Source organism: Centroberyx gerrardi, chromosome 17 (assembly GCF_048128805.1).
Source record: "Centroberyx gerrardi isolate f3 chromosome 17, fCenGer3.hap1.cur.20231027, whole genome shotgun sequence".
Classification (NCBI taxonomy): Eukaryota; Metazoa; Chordata; class Actinopteri; order Beryciformes; family Berycidae; genus Centroberyx; species Centroberyx gerrardi.
In genome coordinates, this window is record NC_136013.1 from 23,386,347 (window position 1) to 23,405,680 (window position 19,334).

The following is a 19,334-nucleotide window of genomic DNA, read 5'->3' on the forward strand; positions in this document are numbered from 1 at the left end:
AGTATTTAGCACATTCCTTTAGCGCATCCCTTTAAAGTCTCCTTACGAGTAGGCTAATTAAAAATATGGCAAGGTCAATCAGTTTTAGGTGAATCAATCCTTTGGACACACTCCAAAGGACATCCTTTGGACACACTTGCATCCTCTCACATGCAGGTCATCACACGTGTACACACACACACACGCACACACACACAGCCCATCCCCAGAGAGTATGACATGTCAGAGCTAATCTGACAGTTCTAGCTCAGAGCTGTAATGAGAATTTAAATGGTGTTTTTTATGCCATGCTGCAATCTGACACCTTGTCAATTAGACATCAACCCCAGGCATCCCAAAGACCAACCATGGCCATTTACTTCACGTGCACATGTACATGGACCCAGACACATGTACATGCACACAAACACACATATAGTTGATGTTCATTTTATCACCTCACCCTTGAAGTTGAGAGATAATATTAAAATTTAAAGGTGCATTAACTAATCTATGACCTTTATTGTCTACTACAGGCGACCAGTAGGAATTGCAACATTGATAGAACTTGCCTCCTCTCTGGTACAGCCCCACCCCTCTTTTCTCCTTGAGCTATGGTGGTCTGTAATTGACAGAAACTATAAAGGAGTAAGCTAGCTAATGAGAGCAGAGATCCCACAGAGACATCTAGTGAAAAGGCAAATACCACCATGCTTTTTAGTTTTTTAGGGAGGCGGGGATTGTTCAAAAACAGTGGATGGGTCATGAGTTTTGAAAGCCAGAATTTGAGGCCTCCTGGTGGCTCCGTTGGCTAAAGAGCATAACATGTAACCGCGACAGCTATGGTTTGAATCCGGCCTGGGACCTTTGTCACATGTCAACCCTCTTGCTCTCTTTCCTAATCTTTCCTGTGTCTCTCTACTGTGATCTATCTAACAAAGGCAAAAACAAGACTAGGCAAGCCTAGTTTAGCTGAACCACGAATGCAGCCCGTGGGGAACATTGTCTATCAGGAACTGAAACATTTGACCCATGACTGTGTGTCCATAAATGGTACTGGACTCTCTTTTCATGTAGGTTCCAGAAGATAATTCCTCGGTATTGAAACTCAATGAGACATAGGGCAACATTTTCAGGCTCTTGGGCAACGTCCTGTGCCTTAAACGGCTGAAAAATGTGGCATGGAGAATGGATCGGAGTGTATTTTGCATTTCAAACGCCATTTCAGCAATTGGAAGTCAGTCACTCGGCGGTCAAAAACAGGAGTTCAAGCTGGCGCCAACAAACGCGCAAGTGTATTTGTGCAACGGCTGCCGCTATAAACTATGAACCTTAATGTCATCCATACCTTAATACATCCATACATCCGTGCATACAAGCAAGGATGCACCAAACGGTAAACTAAATGAAATGACGATAGCTTACCTCTCGTCTGCAGTTAGCTATTTCCAGTTAAACAAACAACAATAGCTCAAGGGTAAATGTAGATTAGTTATATCGATGCCCTACACAAAGAGAGTCAGTTAGGGACATAGAGTCGCACATGCACGTTTCAACAATGGGGAGTCGGTCAGTTAGGGACACAGTATTCTTGGACCGTCCAGCCAAAATGAAAGCCAGGACTCTCAGCACTTGGTGAAATAATTGTTGAGTCACTGACTACTTTTACATGCACAGGGTAACCTGGCTATTGTCCATACTCTGCATACTCATTCAGATTAAGCTATTTACATGAACCTTTGATACCCTGTGACTGAGTCTCCCTGTTGCTATGAATAAACCAGTAAAAATATTCCTGTCCACCTGTGGTGTGCTGCCCACAAACTGAACGAATGAAAGTATGAAGATGGCTGGGAGTGCCTGTTTGACTAAGAAATAGGTTACGTCTGATACAGGGGAAAGAAATGATGATCCCAATATTAGTAGTATTGCTCACTGCCATGTTTTGTGTTGAAATCAAAATATACCCATAATGCAGTGCAAGTCTGAAAACCAGATTCAATAACCTGTTTGATATGGATTATGCCAGGCATCTTAACCAGGTTTTTCATAGTCTGAGTTTAATCTGATGATTCTAACTCAGTTATGGTATTTACATGCGTCGACCCAAAACCACGTTAGTTGAGTAACCCGGTTAAGAATGGAAATTGATCAACAGCTCTATCAAACCCCCTGCAGATATACTGTATTATGGCCATTTTGTGCTATGCGGCAGTAGAAAACGTACTTATTGCCCTTTTAAACTAATAATATGCAATGCACATACCACACACATACAGTTACAGCTCATTTTGTCACCTCATCCTTGAATTTGAATGATGATATTGAAATTTAAACCGATCTGCCACACACACACACACACACACACGCACACACACACACACACACACACACACACACACACAGTAAGTGATGACAAGATGGAGGGCCAGAATAAGTGATGCCTGCATCCCACCGTTGCCATAGCAATCTCTAACCAGCCAAAGCCAGGCCTGCTTCCTTGCTCTCCCTCCAGAAAAGTTGAAATGAGCCATGAAAGGAAGAGAAACAAGGAGAGAGAGAGAGAGAGAGAGAGAGAGAGAGTGGTTTGGGTCTGGTGTCAAGAAACAAGGGAGAGATAATGGAGGAGAGCTGCTGGAACAGACAGAAAAAAAGGAAAATGGTTGCAGGGTCAAGTGTTTGGTTGAGTTTATGTCGTGTGTGTGTGTGTGTGTGCATTCCTCTTTGTGTTTGTGTATGTTTATATGCATTTTTCTTGTTTCTTGTTTGTGCATGTGTGTGCGTGTACGCACATTTTGTATGTGTGTGTGTGTAAATGTATATGCGTACATGTATTTTCTTACATCTTTGTGTGTGTGTGTGTGTGTGTGCGCACGTGTGTGTTGGTTCCAGGTAATTGGGGGCCCATATATCCAGGGGCTGCAGTGGGTTGTTGTTGTTATGTTGTGTGTTGTTGTGTGTTATTCCATTGTTGTGTGTTATTTCAGTCCATCTAATCCAGCCTTTGTAGACTGACGGGTCTCTGAGCTCGCCAGCAAATGACATAAATGCCTCAAATCTCCTGTTTGATGCCAACAAGAGGACAGTGTGTAAAAGGGAAGGATGTGACCTCCCCCAATCACTCCTTCCAACCCCTCCATTCATCCCTCCCGCAACATATCCTTTCATTCCTTTTTGAGATATCTCTCTTTTTTGATCAGGATCTGAAAGACACCTAGATGCTTGACAATGCAAGGGTTCTAAGGTGTTTCCTGCTTATGATGACATGCAACAAAGGGCATAAGCCAGATTCAACCCAATACTGTTGTGAGTGCACTACTGCCTTTTGAGAGTTTAGTCAATTTTGACTTCCATTTGTTGCATATTGGCTGCAACTTTCATGTTTGTCTTGATGCTGCTTTCATGGCCGGAATTTTCTTGAAAAATAGAAATTTGTGACTATAGTGCCTGATTAAGTATGATTAAGTTATGATTAAGTTAAATGTGCATATCCTGGCAGCCATTTTGACACTGAATAGATGTTGATATGACAGTCTGCACCAATGTTGGAAGCATCGTTTTGTGAAATCAGGACCTAAATATCTTTTTGATATCAGTTCTTAAAAGCTGTTTTAATAGGATTTTTTACTGTCATAATATCATATTATCAGAGAAAAAGAGGTAAAATCTGCACACTGTATTAATAACTCCCAATAATTTTAATGGCAAGGCGTTATTGGGAGCTATCAATACAGTGTGTGAATTTTACCTCTTTCTTTCTGTTAATTTTTTTCTGATCCAGCACCTGTAGTAAGTGTTTTGGATGTGCATACTTTTTTTTTTACTTTATAAATAATATCACATTTTGTCATTGACATTCAACTAGCACATCATGAACGGCTTGGTCACATCTGATTTTGTCCATCTTCTCTTATCATGATGAAAAAGGATATGATGTCATGGATGATGGGGGGACATTTAAAAATGTGCTTAAAACATCCATCAAATCATTATTCATTCATTAACTTTATAATTAAGTTAAATTAAAGAAAATCCAACATGGAGGAGTCTCTAATCATGGCAGTTCCTCCATGTTGGATTTTCTTTCAGGGGTCAGCATGCCCAAAGCAAGTATCAGTGCCTGGAAGATTTAGATTTGCTCAGGCCAAACACCCGTAGAGTCTTGGTAAGAGACCGACTTAATTCCTCCCTCCGTCGCTGAGGCGCTTTGGATCAGCACTTACTGAGGCTGAAAATGAAACTACAGCAGAGAAAACAAGCTGAATCCGAGTCAAACCACAGACTATCAGAACGGAGTAGAGCCGTGTTAAACCCTAACCCTTGGGGAAGCGGGGGGTCGTCTGCTGAGAATGAAATCATAACTTATTCCCAATATGGGGCATGGTTGATGTGCATTCAGAAACGTTGAGTTCTGAGTCTATGATCTGGCCTCCAGACCACTTTTCTGACGTGTTGGACTTCGGCCACTTCAGGATATTTCATCAAATTTTTCATATTTTCACACATAACTTTCAAAGATATGTTTTTCTCCACCTGGTCTGGAATAAAATTATTGCCCGCTTGCCAATAAGCCCATGACACAGTCTTATATTAGACCGATGGACTGCTGAGATGCTGAAATTCTTCACAGGGAAGCAATAATTTCTCTATCACTGGCTAGCCATAAACCAGCAAGTCATAATTTCCTTTAGATATGCAAGATGTCGGGAATTTCATTTCAACAACATAAAGAGTCTGTGAGCTTGAAAAAGAAGCACAAAGGCTTATGTAAATTCTGCAGCATGTGGCTAACCGAGATGGGTGTGACTACCTCCACTTTCGAGTGCGATGCCAGTACATCCAGTCACATCTGTACGGTATCGTAATGTAAAAATATGACATTATGGCATTTTCAAGATCGCTTATTATGAAGGTAATACTTTTTAATACGCCTCCTGTTTATGGGCAATAGAAAGCGGGTAACTCTATTGTTTGGTTGATTTTCTCCCAAGCACTACGGACCATTCCGGGGATTTCAGCAGTAGAAACCTGTGTACGTATTGGTTTTTAAAACTTCTATGTATCGATTAGTCAAAATGCAAAAAGGCTTAGTCAAAAAGGTTTGTCACAGGGACAGGCTGCCAGAGGCATCAGTCATCAGAGTCTGGGAACTAAGCTCTTCTCTCCACCAGGCCGGAGTAAACGCTGACATTGTACCATTATCATGCCCACGTCGACATCACACTGTCCAAATAGTCTGGTTCCTAACCAATTGATAGGAAGGAAGGGGCCGGTGGACCTTGGTTTCCATGACCCCCTTGACTTGAATCCTCTTGATTTTGTTTTCTGGGGCTTCCTGAAGGAAAAACTTTTTTCTGTGAACATCCAAAACTAGCAGTATCTGCAGCAGTGAATTACTGACCCCTATGCAGGCTGTCAGTCTGGATATGCTTGTCAGAATCTAGGAACCATGTTATTCCATTTGCACTGTAGTAGTACTGCATTAGTAGTGTAGTACTAATGTAGTAGTAGTGCTGTAGCAGTTCTGTAGTACTTTGGTAGGACCTACCTGCTTTGTTGGACATAATGAAACATGGCATTCTGTTCGCAAATGTGTTTGGAAGTTGGCAATGGTCATGCTGAGCACATTATGTGAAGGACTTGATTGATTTCCACATGATTTCAGAGTTTTCGGACACCTGATTGCTCCCCACCCGCTTTGTAAGTACGCTCTTAGAAATAGGTTCTAACTAGAACCGTATAGGGTTCTTGGACTTGTCCTTGTAGGAGCACCTTTTATAGTTCTAGGTCAATCCTTTTGGAATCCTGATTTCTAAAAGTGTAAGTTTGAACTGAACTGGACCGCCTTTCCTTCATACCCTCTCTTTCCCACTTCCCATCCCACCTTCTCTCTCCTTGTCTCTGGCTGTCCCTCTCTCTCTTTCCCCTTTTTTCCTCCTTTTTCTCTTTCTCTCTTTCACCATCCCTTCCCTCCTCTGTCCTCTCCTTCCCGCAGACCCTAGTAGCAGACAGTGGGCTCTGTCTCCACTTTGTGGCCATTTGGTAGAATCACAGTCTCCCACTCTTTGAGCAACACCAATGGGAATCAACAAAGGACATTTAGAGGGCACGTAACGTCTCAGCATATTATTGGTTCATTTATCATATTTGGTCCTCTGTGGGCCGTGGCACAACAAATAATCACCTCTGATTGATGTCAATGGAGTGCAAGGCAATGGCCGGTATTCAAATCATCTACAGAGGGGAGGATGTTTATGTCAATCCCGGGTTGTCTGATTAGATGAAATGTAACAGAGGATGGACAGGGACTTGAAAATAACAGTGATGAGAACACCATCCTCTATCATTTAGGGCAGATTTTAGGGTATACTGGCTGTGAGGCTTCATTCAAGAAAGGTCATGGTTAATAAGGCGTTCGCTTATTTTCTTCTCGTCCTCTGGCGAGGAATCAGGCTCTTGAAATAGCCGAGGCGGATACAGCTGAAGCGTTTTTGGTTGTCGTGCTTTGAAACGCCGCCACAGTGTCTGTAAACACTCCAGCTAGATGGTGGCAGTGGACGCCAGGGAGAAAGAGAAGCTCAGGATGACAAAGAACCGAGAGATAGGGATAGCCGCATCGTTCTTTTCTAAAGCTCGACACACTGTGATACATTGACTGCCTGATCATTCTGGAATCCATACACTCAAGATGGCTGGGCACTAATGATAGAAGAAGTGTTGGACTCCACACTAAAAGAGGGTATCAGTGTTTCCACAATACTAAAATTCCCATACCTTGAGCCACATCCCTCAGGCCCGAAATGAAAATTATGTGACCTGATTTTTTGCTTTTATTACTAGGGGATTAGGGCCACATGTGAAACATTTATTGAGTCCTGAGTTTAAAGTCAGAATTCTGAGATTGTCAGAATTCTGAGTTTAAACTCAGAACTCAAATACATTTTTCACATGTGGCCCTAATCCTCTTCTGTACAGATCTAGAAAAAAATATTACATCTCTATCTCTGTGTCTCCATCATGGATTATATCTCAATTTTTACCCAGATACCGCAACCTTATGGTCCAAGTCTACATTGTTCAGCTAAAGTAATGTATTGTCAATGCCTGCAATTATTCCATTATGGTGGTTAATGTAGCTCAGGGAAACTGTCAGGAGCTGTTGTATTATAAAAGTTGTTTTATATATTTACTGTAGAGAGTGAGGCTTTTTAAGAACACTAATTAAAAAAATAAAATAAATCACAATCAGAGCAAACAAAATATCTAAAGAACTTAAGCCAAATGTCAGAAATCCTTCTTGGAGAATAAATTACACAATAGAAAGTACAATTGAGTTCACGTGAATTATGGCTCAAAGTTTAGTACACAGTTAATATCAGTGTTATTTTTGCATTCATTGTGTACTGCATGTATGTATTACCTTTTCACAGTATTCCCATACATCACTACACGGCCATACTGGCACGCATATTGGCGTATGGAATCAAATAACAGGATATTATAATCAAATTATGAGATTTTACCATAATGATATGGAATGTAATAAGAAAATAGTTGTTTTTATTAATTTGGCTGTAAGGCATTCTCTAAGCATAGTGGCAAAACACTGTATGACCATAGCTAGACATTCACCTATGCTTCATTTTCTCCAAAGCACTAAAGCGGAATAGAGAATGCATATCACTAAACAGCACTGAAAATATCAGTAGGCAAAATGGTGGTTGGTGAAAAAGTGAAAAGCATGATGCTAAATAGTGTAACCTAGATGTCTAGTGCACCTAGACTGCTAATGCCCTTTCCAAATCCTTAGCGTCTGTCTGTTCAGTGTTCCACATCATCATGTTGGGTTTTGGACCGGATGATGTAAGAGTGTGTCTCTTGCTCCAGGCTTGCAGTCCACTTGTTGATGGCCATGAGGTTTTTTTCACACCAGCCCTCTGTCTTCTCCTAGCGAGAGTGTTTCTCCCTCAAATGACACCTACACACTTTCCACTGTAATTTGTCAGGTTATTATGCAAAGTGGAACCGACGACGGAATCAGCCGCCTCCCTCTGGCCGCCATCCTCATCAGGAATGGAAGGAGTTGATTTGTCACCACACTCGTGCGGGCACTCTGTGATTTCCTAGCGCTCGCCGCTATCAACATATCCGCACGTCTTTGAAAGCACTCAATTTCACACCAAGGACAGAATCCAGCACAGAATCACAGCGTGCTGTAATAGCCCCATCTGAAGCACAGAGAAAATGTGTTTACAGTTTTTGCGGTCAGGTAAGGACACAAAGTAATCTGGGATGGCCAATTCCCAACTCCTGGTGCCACATAATAGAGGTGTATTTTGTACTCCTCCACCACATGTTGGCCAGGGTTTGCTATTGCTGGCAGTGGCAGCAGCTTCTGTTAAAGCTTTGTGCAATAGCGGCTCATTGTGTCAGCTATGACAAAAGTCGCACACTGTAATGCATGTTTGGGTCCATCGGTGGTGACACACGTGCCTGCATAGGTTTACACACACACACACACACACACACACACACACACACACACACACACACACACATTGTACTTCTACCCTTATGAGGACCTTCATTGACTAAATGAATTCCCTAATCCTAATCTTAACTCTTACCCTAACCTAAATCTAATCCTAATTCTAATCTTAAACCTAAACTCACCCCCTAGTCCTAAACACACCCCTTGTAGAAATGAGGAGCAGCAAAATGTCCCTACTCCGAAGGTCTAAAACTCAAACTGGTTCTCACAAGGGTAGAAGTACAACACACACACACACACACACACCTGCACATACATATACTGTACATAGACAGTAGGGGTTAAAAGTAGCTAATTTAAAATGTAGTTCTAGTTTATTAGTTTTTAGTTTATTTATTTCGCACATAGAAAATGGTAACAAATCAATACAACATACAACTAAATACAGATTGTGCAGGTGAGGAAAAAACCCCAGAGGGGCTTATAGTATCTCACCTAATTACAAAAAAACCCCAAAACAAAACAGACAATCATACAATGATTAAAAACGAGTGCCCTCAAGGAGACATAGAAAACAAACAAGGAAACAACAACATGTGAATGAATGTGCAGATGTGTGGGTGTGAAAGTGTGCATGTGTGTGAGCATGAGCGCATGCAAGTGTGTGGATGATTAAGCAACTATAGTGACATCAGATGGATCTTAATCTATATTTATAATTATTAAAGAGTAACCATACCCCACCCGAATTTGTGGTGAAGCCTGACATCTATTGGTGAAAAGTAGGGTACTGAACTGGCCATCTGCTATTGGCTGATCTTTGGTGCCAGGTGATGTCACCAGCTGTTCTACTCTATGGAGGGTGACATCACCTGGCACCAAAGACCAGCCAATAGCAGATTGCACTGAACCCCCAACTACTGTAGTGGAGCTGCTCACTGGTCATCAGTGGAAGACTGTGGTTATATTGGGCAGCTCCCAGTGTGAATTTGTGGAACTGTATGAATATGTTCAGTCAAGTAAGTTCTTATTTACAATGATGGCCTGGCAAGATAACCCATTTTGCCATTTGATGGATTTGATTTGAAAAGAGCAACTTTCCCTGAGTAAATAAAGGTTAAAAAAGAAAAAGCAACCAATAAATTAGCTCAACATCACCCAGTCATAGCAGCAGCCACTTCCTGATTAGGCATTACATAGTGCAATGATAGGATGGACTGAATGTCAATTAAAGGTCTTTGTTGATTCAATTGGCTGGTTTCCCAGGAGCTTTGGTGGCTTTTCACCTCATTACGGGCTTTAACAAACACTGGCATTCAGGCGAGGGATTGGATAAGCTCGGTGTTTATGAGGAGGCCAGACGGAGCAGGGAGACGAGCGGGGAATACTGAGAGAGGAGGGAGGGGCGTCCACTGCAGGGCAACAAAAAGGATCTGCGACTGTGTTTGTGGCAGGAGTGGGAGGGATTTGGGAGTGATTGTCTGTGTGCTCATGCTTGCGGTGGAAGTGTGGGTTCATGTACTGCTATCCTTATTAGGACCAAATGTTCTCACAAGAATGAAAGGTTGAGTCTCTCCAAAGTGAGGACATTTTGCCGGTCCTCACTTCAACATTGGGCTAGGTTTAGGATTAGGATTTAGTTTTAGGGTTAAAGTTAAAATTAGGTTTAGGTTAGGGTAAGTGTTAAGGTTAAAGTGATAACCTCACCATCACAAGACAAATTCAGGTCAGGCAGTCGGTCATACATCTGTCGCTTTGTGAGATGATACGCTTCGTCAGATGGCCTCTAGAGGGCGTCTTTGACTGTGAGATGCAGTGTTTCCCATTCAGAGGCACAAAATTAAAAGTTGGTCAGTGTGTAGAAATGGATCTAAATCGATCTCTAATGCGCCTGATGTGCGCATCACGTCATGTTTGTCATGTGGAGACGTACAGACAGCAGACCAGCAGCATTGTACTCAATCCACAGTCTGTCGGTGTGAAAGCAAAAGTGAAACTTAAACAGTAACACATTTTCTACTGCCCTACAAACTTAAACGGTAAGTAACGTTATTCCCTTGTGGTATTTAAGTAACGATAGTGGAATTAGGTAACCGTGCTGCAGTGTTTCAGTTGAACACGCTCCGTGGGTCTGCACAGGATCTGTGCTTGTTTAAATTTTGTCTCCATCTTTGATGCTAAGCGCTCATTGCTGTGGTGTGTTGTTTTTTATTTTGTCTGCTGGTATTCTAGCTATTATGCTGCCTTCAGGTACTGTCGGAATTACGAGTTGAGAGCACATGAACAATATAAAAAAGAGGGTAAATATGACAGGGAAAAGTCCAGATTTTCTATGATCACCCAACTTGGTGATCATAGAAAATGTGGCGTTTACATGGAAAACTTGTCAACAAGTAAAGTAGTGATGTATTTTTTTATTATATTTTGAATTTAATTAATTTTAAAAAAATCCCAGTCCGCCACTGGTGCTAAGCGCTTATTGCTGTGGTGTTTTCTTATTTTGTCTCCATCTTTGGTGCTCAGCGCTCATTGCTGTGGTGTTTCTGCACTGCTCTTCCCACAGATCACCTGTCAATCAAACAGTGTGTCCAGCACTGTGACGTCTTTTTCCTTGGATTTTCTGTTGATGAAGTTTGAGTTTCTTTATCAAGGAGCAACCTGGTATGTAGAATTGGATTTGGATGAATCTGGATGTGAGAGGACGCTGGCGCTGTTTGTTCGCCGCTTCTCCATCTGAGATCTGAGATCTGAGATTGCATTAGTTTTGCGTTTTAGCTAGCTTTATTGTCGGACTTTTTATCCTACCATAGATTCTACCTTTTTGTACCTTTTTATCACGTTGTGTCTGGACATATTCTCCACCCGATCGCTACCTTGACGGACTTCGTGGTTACATACCTGCATGCACTAGCCTGCTACACCAGCTAATGTAGCAGCTACACCAGCTCCCGCTCCAGGCAAAGTGTTTGGACTCTACTGCCTCACCCGTCCCATCCGAGCACAGCCCGATTGTTCCGTCTCGACTCTCCCGTGGGTCCCAACTCTGGACTGCATAACCTCCGTCTCACTGGTTGCCACTCTGCTGCCGCCGCTGCTGCTGCTGTCAGAGACTCTCTCGACAACCTGCACTTCTGGATCTTCCCATCTCTGCCCAGCGCTACCACTACTACCGAGAGCTCTATCCCGGCCAGCCCTCAGCTGCCCCGGTGCGGTTAGCCCTTGCTGGCTGGGACCGCTGCCTCTCCAGTCAGCTGGTCAGCTAGCAGCCTCCTCAGCTGTCCCTGCTACGGTTAGCCCGCCCTGGCTGGGACCTTAGCTACCCTCCTCAGCACACGCTCCCCAGCCTCATACCGGCACTTCTGGATCCTTCCGTCCCTGCTCAGTGCTGTCTACTACTGAGAGTTCTTTCCCGGACAGCCTCTCAGCTGTCCTGGTGCGGTTAGCCCTTGTTGGCTGGGACCGCCGTCTCTCAGTTGGCCAGCAGCTAGGCTGTTAGTATCATGCTAATCGTCCTCCCCGGCTTACACGATGCTGAAATATTCCACCTCGCAACTTTTCAAATTCAACAACCACATCACTCCACCTCTATGCATCTCAGCCATCATAAACCTCGGGCTGTTATGCCGACCCAGCTACATCCATAGAGGCTCCCGGCGAAAGTTTGTTTACTCGGGGTCGGAGCATGCCATCCCGTCCATCTGGTCCAGCGGGCACACTGCCGCAGCTCCACTACGTCACCACAACAAACAACACGTGCACTCTGCCTGCCTACGAACATTGGTCAAAGCAAACCAGCCCACTCAGAAACAACCACATCTCAAATTTGCACTTTTCAACACCCGATCCCTAAATAACAAGGGCCTCATCCTCAGTGAATTTATTATGGACAACAAACTTGACTTTCTCTGCCTCACTGAAACCTGGCAAAAACCCCTGGAATACTTCTCCCTCAACCAGACTGCACCCGTTGGATACACCTACTTGGAAAAACCACGCCAGGACGGGTGTGGTGGCGGAATAGCGACACTGCATCGACAAACCATCAAAACTACTGCAATATCCATTCCCACCCCCTCCTCATTTGAACACCTTGCTTTTTAACTGCCTGGTCCTAAACCTCTGGTCACTGCTGTCATTTATCGCCCCCCCAAGCCAAACCCTGCATTTCCTTCTGACTTGTCTGAATTTCTAACTCAGCTCTGTGCCATTTCACCATCTGTTCTGCTACTAGGCGACTTCAACATCCATGTCGACTCTACCAACTGCAAAACCACAATGGAACTCCTGGACATTCTACACTATTTCAATATTACCCAACACATAGATTTCCCCACCCACAGGAAAGGACACACACTGGACCTGGTCTGCACCTCCGGCATCACCATCAGCAACCTAACCAGCACCGACCTCACCATCTCCGACCATCTGGCTATCACCCTGGACATAGACATCCCACCCCTCTTGTCAAACAGAAACGCTCCATAACATTCCGGAACCTCAAGTCCATCAACCCCTCCTCTCTCTCCTCCACCCTGGCTGACATCATCTCCGACTATGCCCTCACTCCGAACATCTCCCCCATTGACCTGGTCAATACCTACAATGACGCACTCTCCTCCTGTCTTGATGAAATTGCCCCCATAAAAACCAAACCCGTCTCCTTCACACACTCCGCCCCCTGGTACACCGATCAGCTTCACCATCTCAAAGCCAAGGGCCGTCAACTGGAACGACTTGCCAAAAGAACCGGTCTCACTGTCCACTTGGATGCCTACAAACTTCACCAACAACAATATAAAGATGCCCTCAACAGTGCACGCTCCTCTCACTACTCCTCCATCATCCAATCTGGCTGCAACAACCCCAAACTGCTTTTCTCCACCATCAACAAACTCCTCAAACCCATGGACACCATCTCTAACTCCTTCACCACCAGCAAATGCAACTCATTTCTATCATTCTTCCAAACTAAAATTGACACAATACACAACCAGCTGGCTGCCTCCTCCTTCACCACCCTCTCTGGCCTTCAACCCAACCCCCCACTACTTCCAAGTCACTCATTTACATCCTTCAGTGAAATCACTGAAACCGACCAATCCTCCATAGTCACTAGTATGAAGTCCTCAACCTGTGCCCTCGACCCTATCCCCTCCTTTCTAGTCAAGGCCTGCCTCCCCTCACTCTCCCCACTCATCACCAATATAATTAACTCCTCCTTGTCCACTGGCCTTGTCCCCCCCCCCCTCAAGCTCGCTGCTGTCACTCCCATACTGAAAAAACCTGGTCTTGACACTGACATCCCTAACAACTACCGGCCCATCTCCAACCTCCCCTTTCTGTCCAAAATCCTTGAGCGAGTTGTCGCTGCTCAAATCAAATCCCACCTAGACTCCAATAACCTCTATGAACCTTTCCAATCCGGCTTCCGCTCCAAACACAGCACTGAAACTGCACTACTGAAAATCACCAACGACATACTTCTCTCTGCTGACTCTGGCTTCCTCACCGTCCTCATCCTCCTTGACTTCAGCGCCGCCTTTGATACTATCAACCATTCCATCCTCCTCTCACGCCTTCAACACTCCCTCGGCATAACCGGCACCGCCCTCTCCTGGCTTACCTCATATCTCTCTGACAGACATCACTACATCTCCATAAACAACTGCAAATCCTCCACCGCCCCAGTCAACCATGGTGTCCCCCAGGGTTCAGTGCTTGGTCCCCTCCTCTTCATCCTGTACATCCTTCCTCTTGGACAGATCCTCCGCCGTCATGGCCTCCGTTTCCACTGCTACGCCGATGACACTCAACTCTACCTCTCCTCTAAAACCATCACCTCAACCACCCACTCCACCCTCACCACCTGCCTTGCAGACATAAAATCATGGATGCAACAGAACTTTCTCAAACTCAACTGCAATAAATCCGAAATCCTCATCATCGGCCAAAACTCCCTCACCCACTCCGCCCAGACCTTCTCACTCAACATCGATGGCTCCATCGTCACCCCCTCCACCCAGGTCCGCAACCTTGGAATCATCCTTGACCCCACCCTCTCATTTCTACCCCATGTCAACCAGGTCACAAAGACTGCCTTCTTCCACATCAGGAACATTGCCCGCCTCCGGCCCTCCCTGTCCTTTGCCGCTGCCGAAACCCTCATCCATGCCCTCATAACTTCCAGACTCGATTACTGCAATAGCATCCTCTACGGCTTACCAAACAAAACCCTTAATAAACTTCAATATGTCCAGAACTCCGCTGCCCGCCTGCTCACCTCCACCCGCCGCCGAGATCACATCACCCCTGTCCTTCACAACCTCCACTGGCTCCCGGTTAAACATAGGATTGACTTTAAAATACTACTCACCACCTACAAAGCCATACACAACCTGGCCCCTCCATACCTCTCCGACCTCATCCCCCGTCACACCCCTACCCGATGCCTCAGGTCCGCGGATGCAACCACTCTCAAGACCACCAGGACCAAGCTCCGGACCTGGGGCGACAGGGCCTTTTCAGTTGCTGCACCCTCCCTCTGGAATGCCCTCCCCATCCACATTCGACAGGCTAACACCCTGCCTTCTTTCAAACAGGCCCTCAAAACCCACCTCTTCAAGCTTGCTTTCACCTGTTAACCTCCTCTCCCTTCCCTCCATCTCTCGATTCCTCTAGTTTTTAACTACCTACTTTTATTCTTGTCTTTTATTTCTTTTTATTATTATAAATTTTCTATTAAATGATTTTACCCTGTATGTGAAGCGTCTTTGAGTACCTAGAAAAGCGCTATACAAGTCTAATGTATTATTATTATTATTATTATCAAATAAAAAACACCAAAGCAGTGACCGCTTAGCGATGGAGGCAAAGTGAAACGAGCAAGAATCTCAAGATGATCAATATGCTGCCTCATATTAGTTCCTGTCAGGTGTCTTGCTGAAGCATTTTGGACCAACATACACACGTTGCTATCTTACTAACTCTCCCTCCCTCTCTATTTCTCTCTTTTTCCCTGGCCATTTAAATTGGCCATCCTTTGGTTTCTCTCGCCCCATTGTTTTATCTTTTAACCCTTTTGTCCATCGCTTTCTCTGTAAATCCTGTTTCTGTAAATGTAATGCGTAATGTGTTCTCTCTTCTCCTTCTCCCATCTCTGCCTTTTCTTTCTCCAAGGCACTTACACATGACATCACACACATACACACACACACACACACACACACACACACACACACACACTCCTGTTCTCTCTCTCGTCCCCTGTACTACTTGCCATTCAAACTCTGGAACAAGCCCTTGGACTTTAGCCAAAGGGGGACAGAGAGAGTGGAAGTGCTTGTGTGTGTGTGTGTGTGTGTGTGTGTGTGTGTGTGTGTGTGAGTGCGTGTGTGTGAAAAGCATCTAATCGTACGTAATAACATATTGATTGGTGTGTAATTGTAGAGTACATCAACGCTTTTCTCTATCGACGCTCTACAGGGAACGGGTGTGTGTAGGGTCGGGGAGTGGCTAGTCAGAGTGTGTGTGTGTGTGTGTGTGTGTGTGTGTGTGTGTGTGTGTGTATGTGTGTATGTGTGTTCATGTGAGTGTAGCAGGAGAGTGCGAGCTCTCATGTGGCTGCAGAGGAAATTAGTGTTCTTGTGCATGCTGGCTACTTGCCTCGAAAGGAGTGAAAAGAGAGAGAAGAAGAGAAAAAGGGATAAAAAGACAGGCTATCATTTATTTATTTATTAATTTTATTTTATTTTATTGTTTTATAAAGCTCATTGAACTTTTCTTGATAAGTGTCACACACATGCACATACCAAAAAGAACTAGTGTCACCTGCTCTGTATGTATATGCTGCTCAATAGTAAAATATATAATACACTTAATACACATAAATACACATAATAAATACAACTCCTCAATTTACCGGACAGACTCGGTGTTAGCTTAGTTACTTTGGCTGTGCTTTCTTCCACATTGCGTCCCTCCCCCATATGAAAGTGTATCATATGGGGGAGTCTATCACAGACTAAGCCAATGCATTAGCTTAGTCAGGCCTCAACCACTTCATGACACATGACACACACACGGCAGCCTGCTGCCCTAGTTCAGCCTGCCGTGTAACGATAGCGCCCCTTAGACTTCCGTTTAGGTATTGCACAATAATTTCACTTGAACTCTTATAAAGGGCAAGGATCTTTCCTATTTGATTCAGGAGGGGTGTTTTTATTTTATGTAAGGAAACTTGTGGCAAGGGCTTGCCTGAAAAAAAACCCACTATAGAATTGGTATGGTTTGTCAGGAACCAGAAACAAGAGTTGTTTCCTCCCTAGCTGTTGTGTCTACAACTTGATTTTAGTTGTCTGTTTTTTTTTTTGTTTTTTTTTTACATTTTATGTGCAATAGTTGTTGAAAATAAGTATCACATGCTGCATTTCTGTGAATTCTGACTACTTGGTCAATATGTTGCACTTCTCTACTTTATAACAAGCTTTGAACCATACTTGTACCATTTATAGTTTTTGAGATAAAGAGCTTTTTTTAACACTAGTGAAAATAGGCGAGAATTGGCCATTGCCATTGACATCAAGACGCCGCTCTTTATTCATAATTGTTCTGCAAAACAAGTGCGGTGATATGAGGTGATATGTGATATTGAGGTAAATATTGGAGTTTTGGATCCACAATACAATCATTTAGCTTCAGAACATGCTGTTTGTATAAATGTTAGGGTCATTTTTTGCCCTTTTTGGAACTCAAAGAAAAACTTGAGAAATGGTCTCCATTCACTCCAGTTGTTTTGGAGAAGGCTGAAATGAAGCTGTGCCAGCTAACCCGCTGTGTGTTATACTGACATACAAACTTTGCCAGTGTTTGAACTGACATGAGGGTGAATAGATGATGACAAAATTTTCATTTTTGGGTGAACTAAGTTAAATTGAAGGACCGCATGCTCCTCTATGGGTTGAGAGGCTTTGGTAACTCTTTCAAAAACCATTAACATAGATTCAAAATGCATGGTGTTTTTGCATCGTTCCTAAAAAGTAGACATTTTGGAGATACAAGGTTTTCACCAGACAGCGACTATGTGCCATTTCAATGACTTCATTCTCCATCCTGACAGAGATGCCAGATTGCCTTTTTTCAATGCATTTTTTATAGATTTTCATAATTTTGATATGTGTGTCTATGGATTTATTTCAGCATATCTCAGCCTATATCATGCATAGCATCCTGTGTGTGTGTGTGTGTGTGTGTGTGTGTGTGTGTGGTTCCCAGCCCTCCTCCCTGGCTGTCATCTGAGTGTAAATGACTAGCGTTAGATCCGCCACAGGGGATTCCAACTCGGCGCTGCTCCACACAGATGTGCTCGACATCTGTTTTCCATTTTTTTTTTTGAAAAGAGTGAGCCGAGAGCAATGATGGCAAACCAGCAAGAGGTGTGTGTGTGTGTGTGTGTGTGTGTGTACGTATGAATGCGATGCAAATGCCCGCCGCCTCCCCACCTGAACTAGATATGTCGCAGCAGGTGGTGCGTCTGACACACGCTATTCAGCCTCATCCGACCTCCCCTCTTCATCACCTCTCCATCTCTTTTCCCCTCCTTAGCATTCACCCGACACACTCCCCCGGTCTCTCGTGTCGCTTTTTCATTTCCTGTGCTCAACGTTCTTTTCACACTTCCCTAAAAAATCTTTTGTTTTCTGGCCCCTTTTTCGCATGAACTTGGCTTTATCTCTCTTTTTGTAGATCTCTCACCCCTGCTCTGCTCTCTCCATCACAGTGGATCTTTAGTTTTATATCGCATTCCAACACCATGTGCACAAGGATGGTACTTGGAAATATGGTTAGACTGGTATATCTGTTTGCTGATATTGGCTTTTTTATTAAAAATGTAGTATTGGCCAGTCAGTGTCATCCACCTCTGACCACAGCTAGTCAATATGTTCTTATTGTTTTTGCTTTAATATCAGATGTCTGACCAAAGAAATCATTCCAGTGTGGTGCGGGAGGATTTTACTCAATCTGTAAAACCTGCAATGAAACCTGCCTCATGGGTTTTCACAAGTTTTAGTGTCCCATGATGGTCTAAATGCTGTTTCAGAGGCTTTTCTACCCCGGATACAATTGTGGGGAAAACAATACTTGTCATTTTAAGGCATGAAAGTTGTCAAATGTAAAGATCTTGAATATCAGCACAAAGTATCAGCTGATCCAAAAATATCGATATCCCTTTCAAAAGTGAGTCTAACCTTCACATCGCTCTTTTTCTCTCTCTCTCTCTCTGTCTCACTCTCTCTCTCTCACGCCAGAGGCCTCCATCCTCTCCTACGACGGCAGCATGTACATGAAGGTGGTGATGCCGACGGTCATGCACACGGAGGCGGAGGACGTCTCGCTGCGGTTCCGCTCCCAGCGGGCCTACGGCCTCCTCATGGCCACCACCTCGCGCGACTCGGCCGACACGCTCCGGCTCGAGCTGGACGGGGGCCGCGTCAAACTCACGGTCAACCTAGGTATCGTATGCCCCCACCCCCAACCCCCGCCCCACCCATCTACCCCGAACCCACCCCCACCCCCACCGCCACCGTGAGACGGTTTCCCGTTGAGTGGCGACTTTCTTGTCACTCTTTATATCTCTTTGTGCTCATTCTCTTCATCAGTTACTCATCGCTCTAATCCCTAAAAGATTTATGAGAGCTATAAGCCGTACATAAGTGACAACTGGTTTCTCTTATTTGCATGGATGTTAATGCAGTTTGTGTACAAAGATAACCATGGACTGCTTATTGAATAACACTCTTCTTAGTGGTTAATTTGTTAGGCTACTCCATTGTAACTAAAACATTTCTTGTCATTGGTAAACATGTTT

At 44.1% G+C, this 19,334-nt stretch overlaps 1 protein-coding gene across 29 annotated transcripts in view; it reads left to right on the top strand.

The window, feature by feature from the left end:
- The window catches only part of nrxn3a (neurexin 3a), a 353,072-nt gene that overhangs the window by 126,386 nt on the left and 207,352 nt on the right, over nt 1–19,334 (top strand). For all 29 annotated transcript variants that reach the window (XM_071914343.2, XM_078289649.1, XM_078289650.1 and 26 more), the window contains one exon: nt 18,775–18,978. In XM_071914343.2, the coding sequence (XP_071770444.1) occupies nt 18,775–18,978 (204 nt within the window). The remainder of the gene's footprint in view (nt 1–18,774; nt 18,979–19,334) is intronic.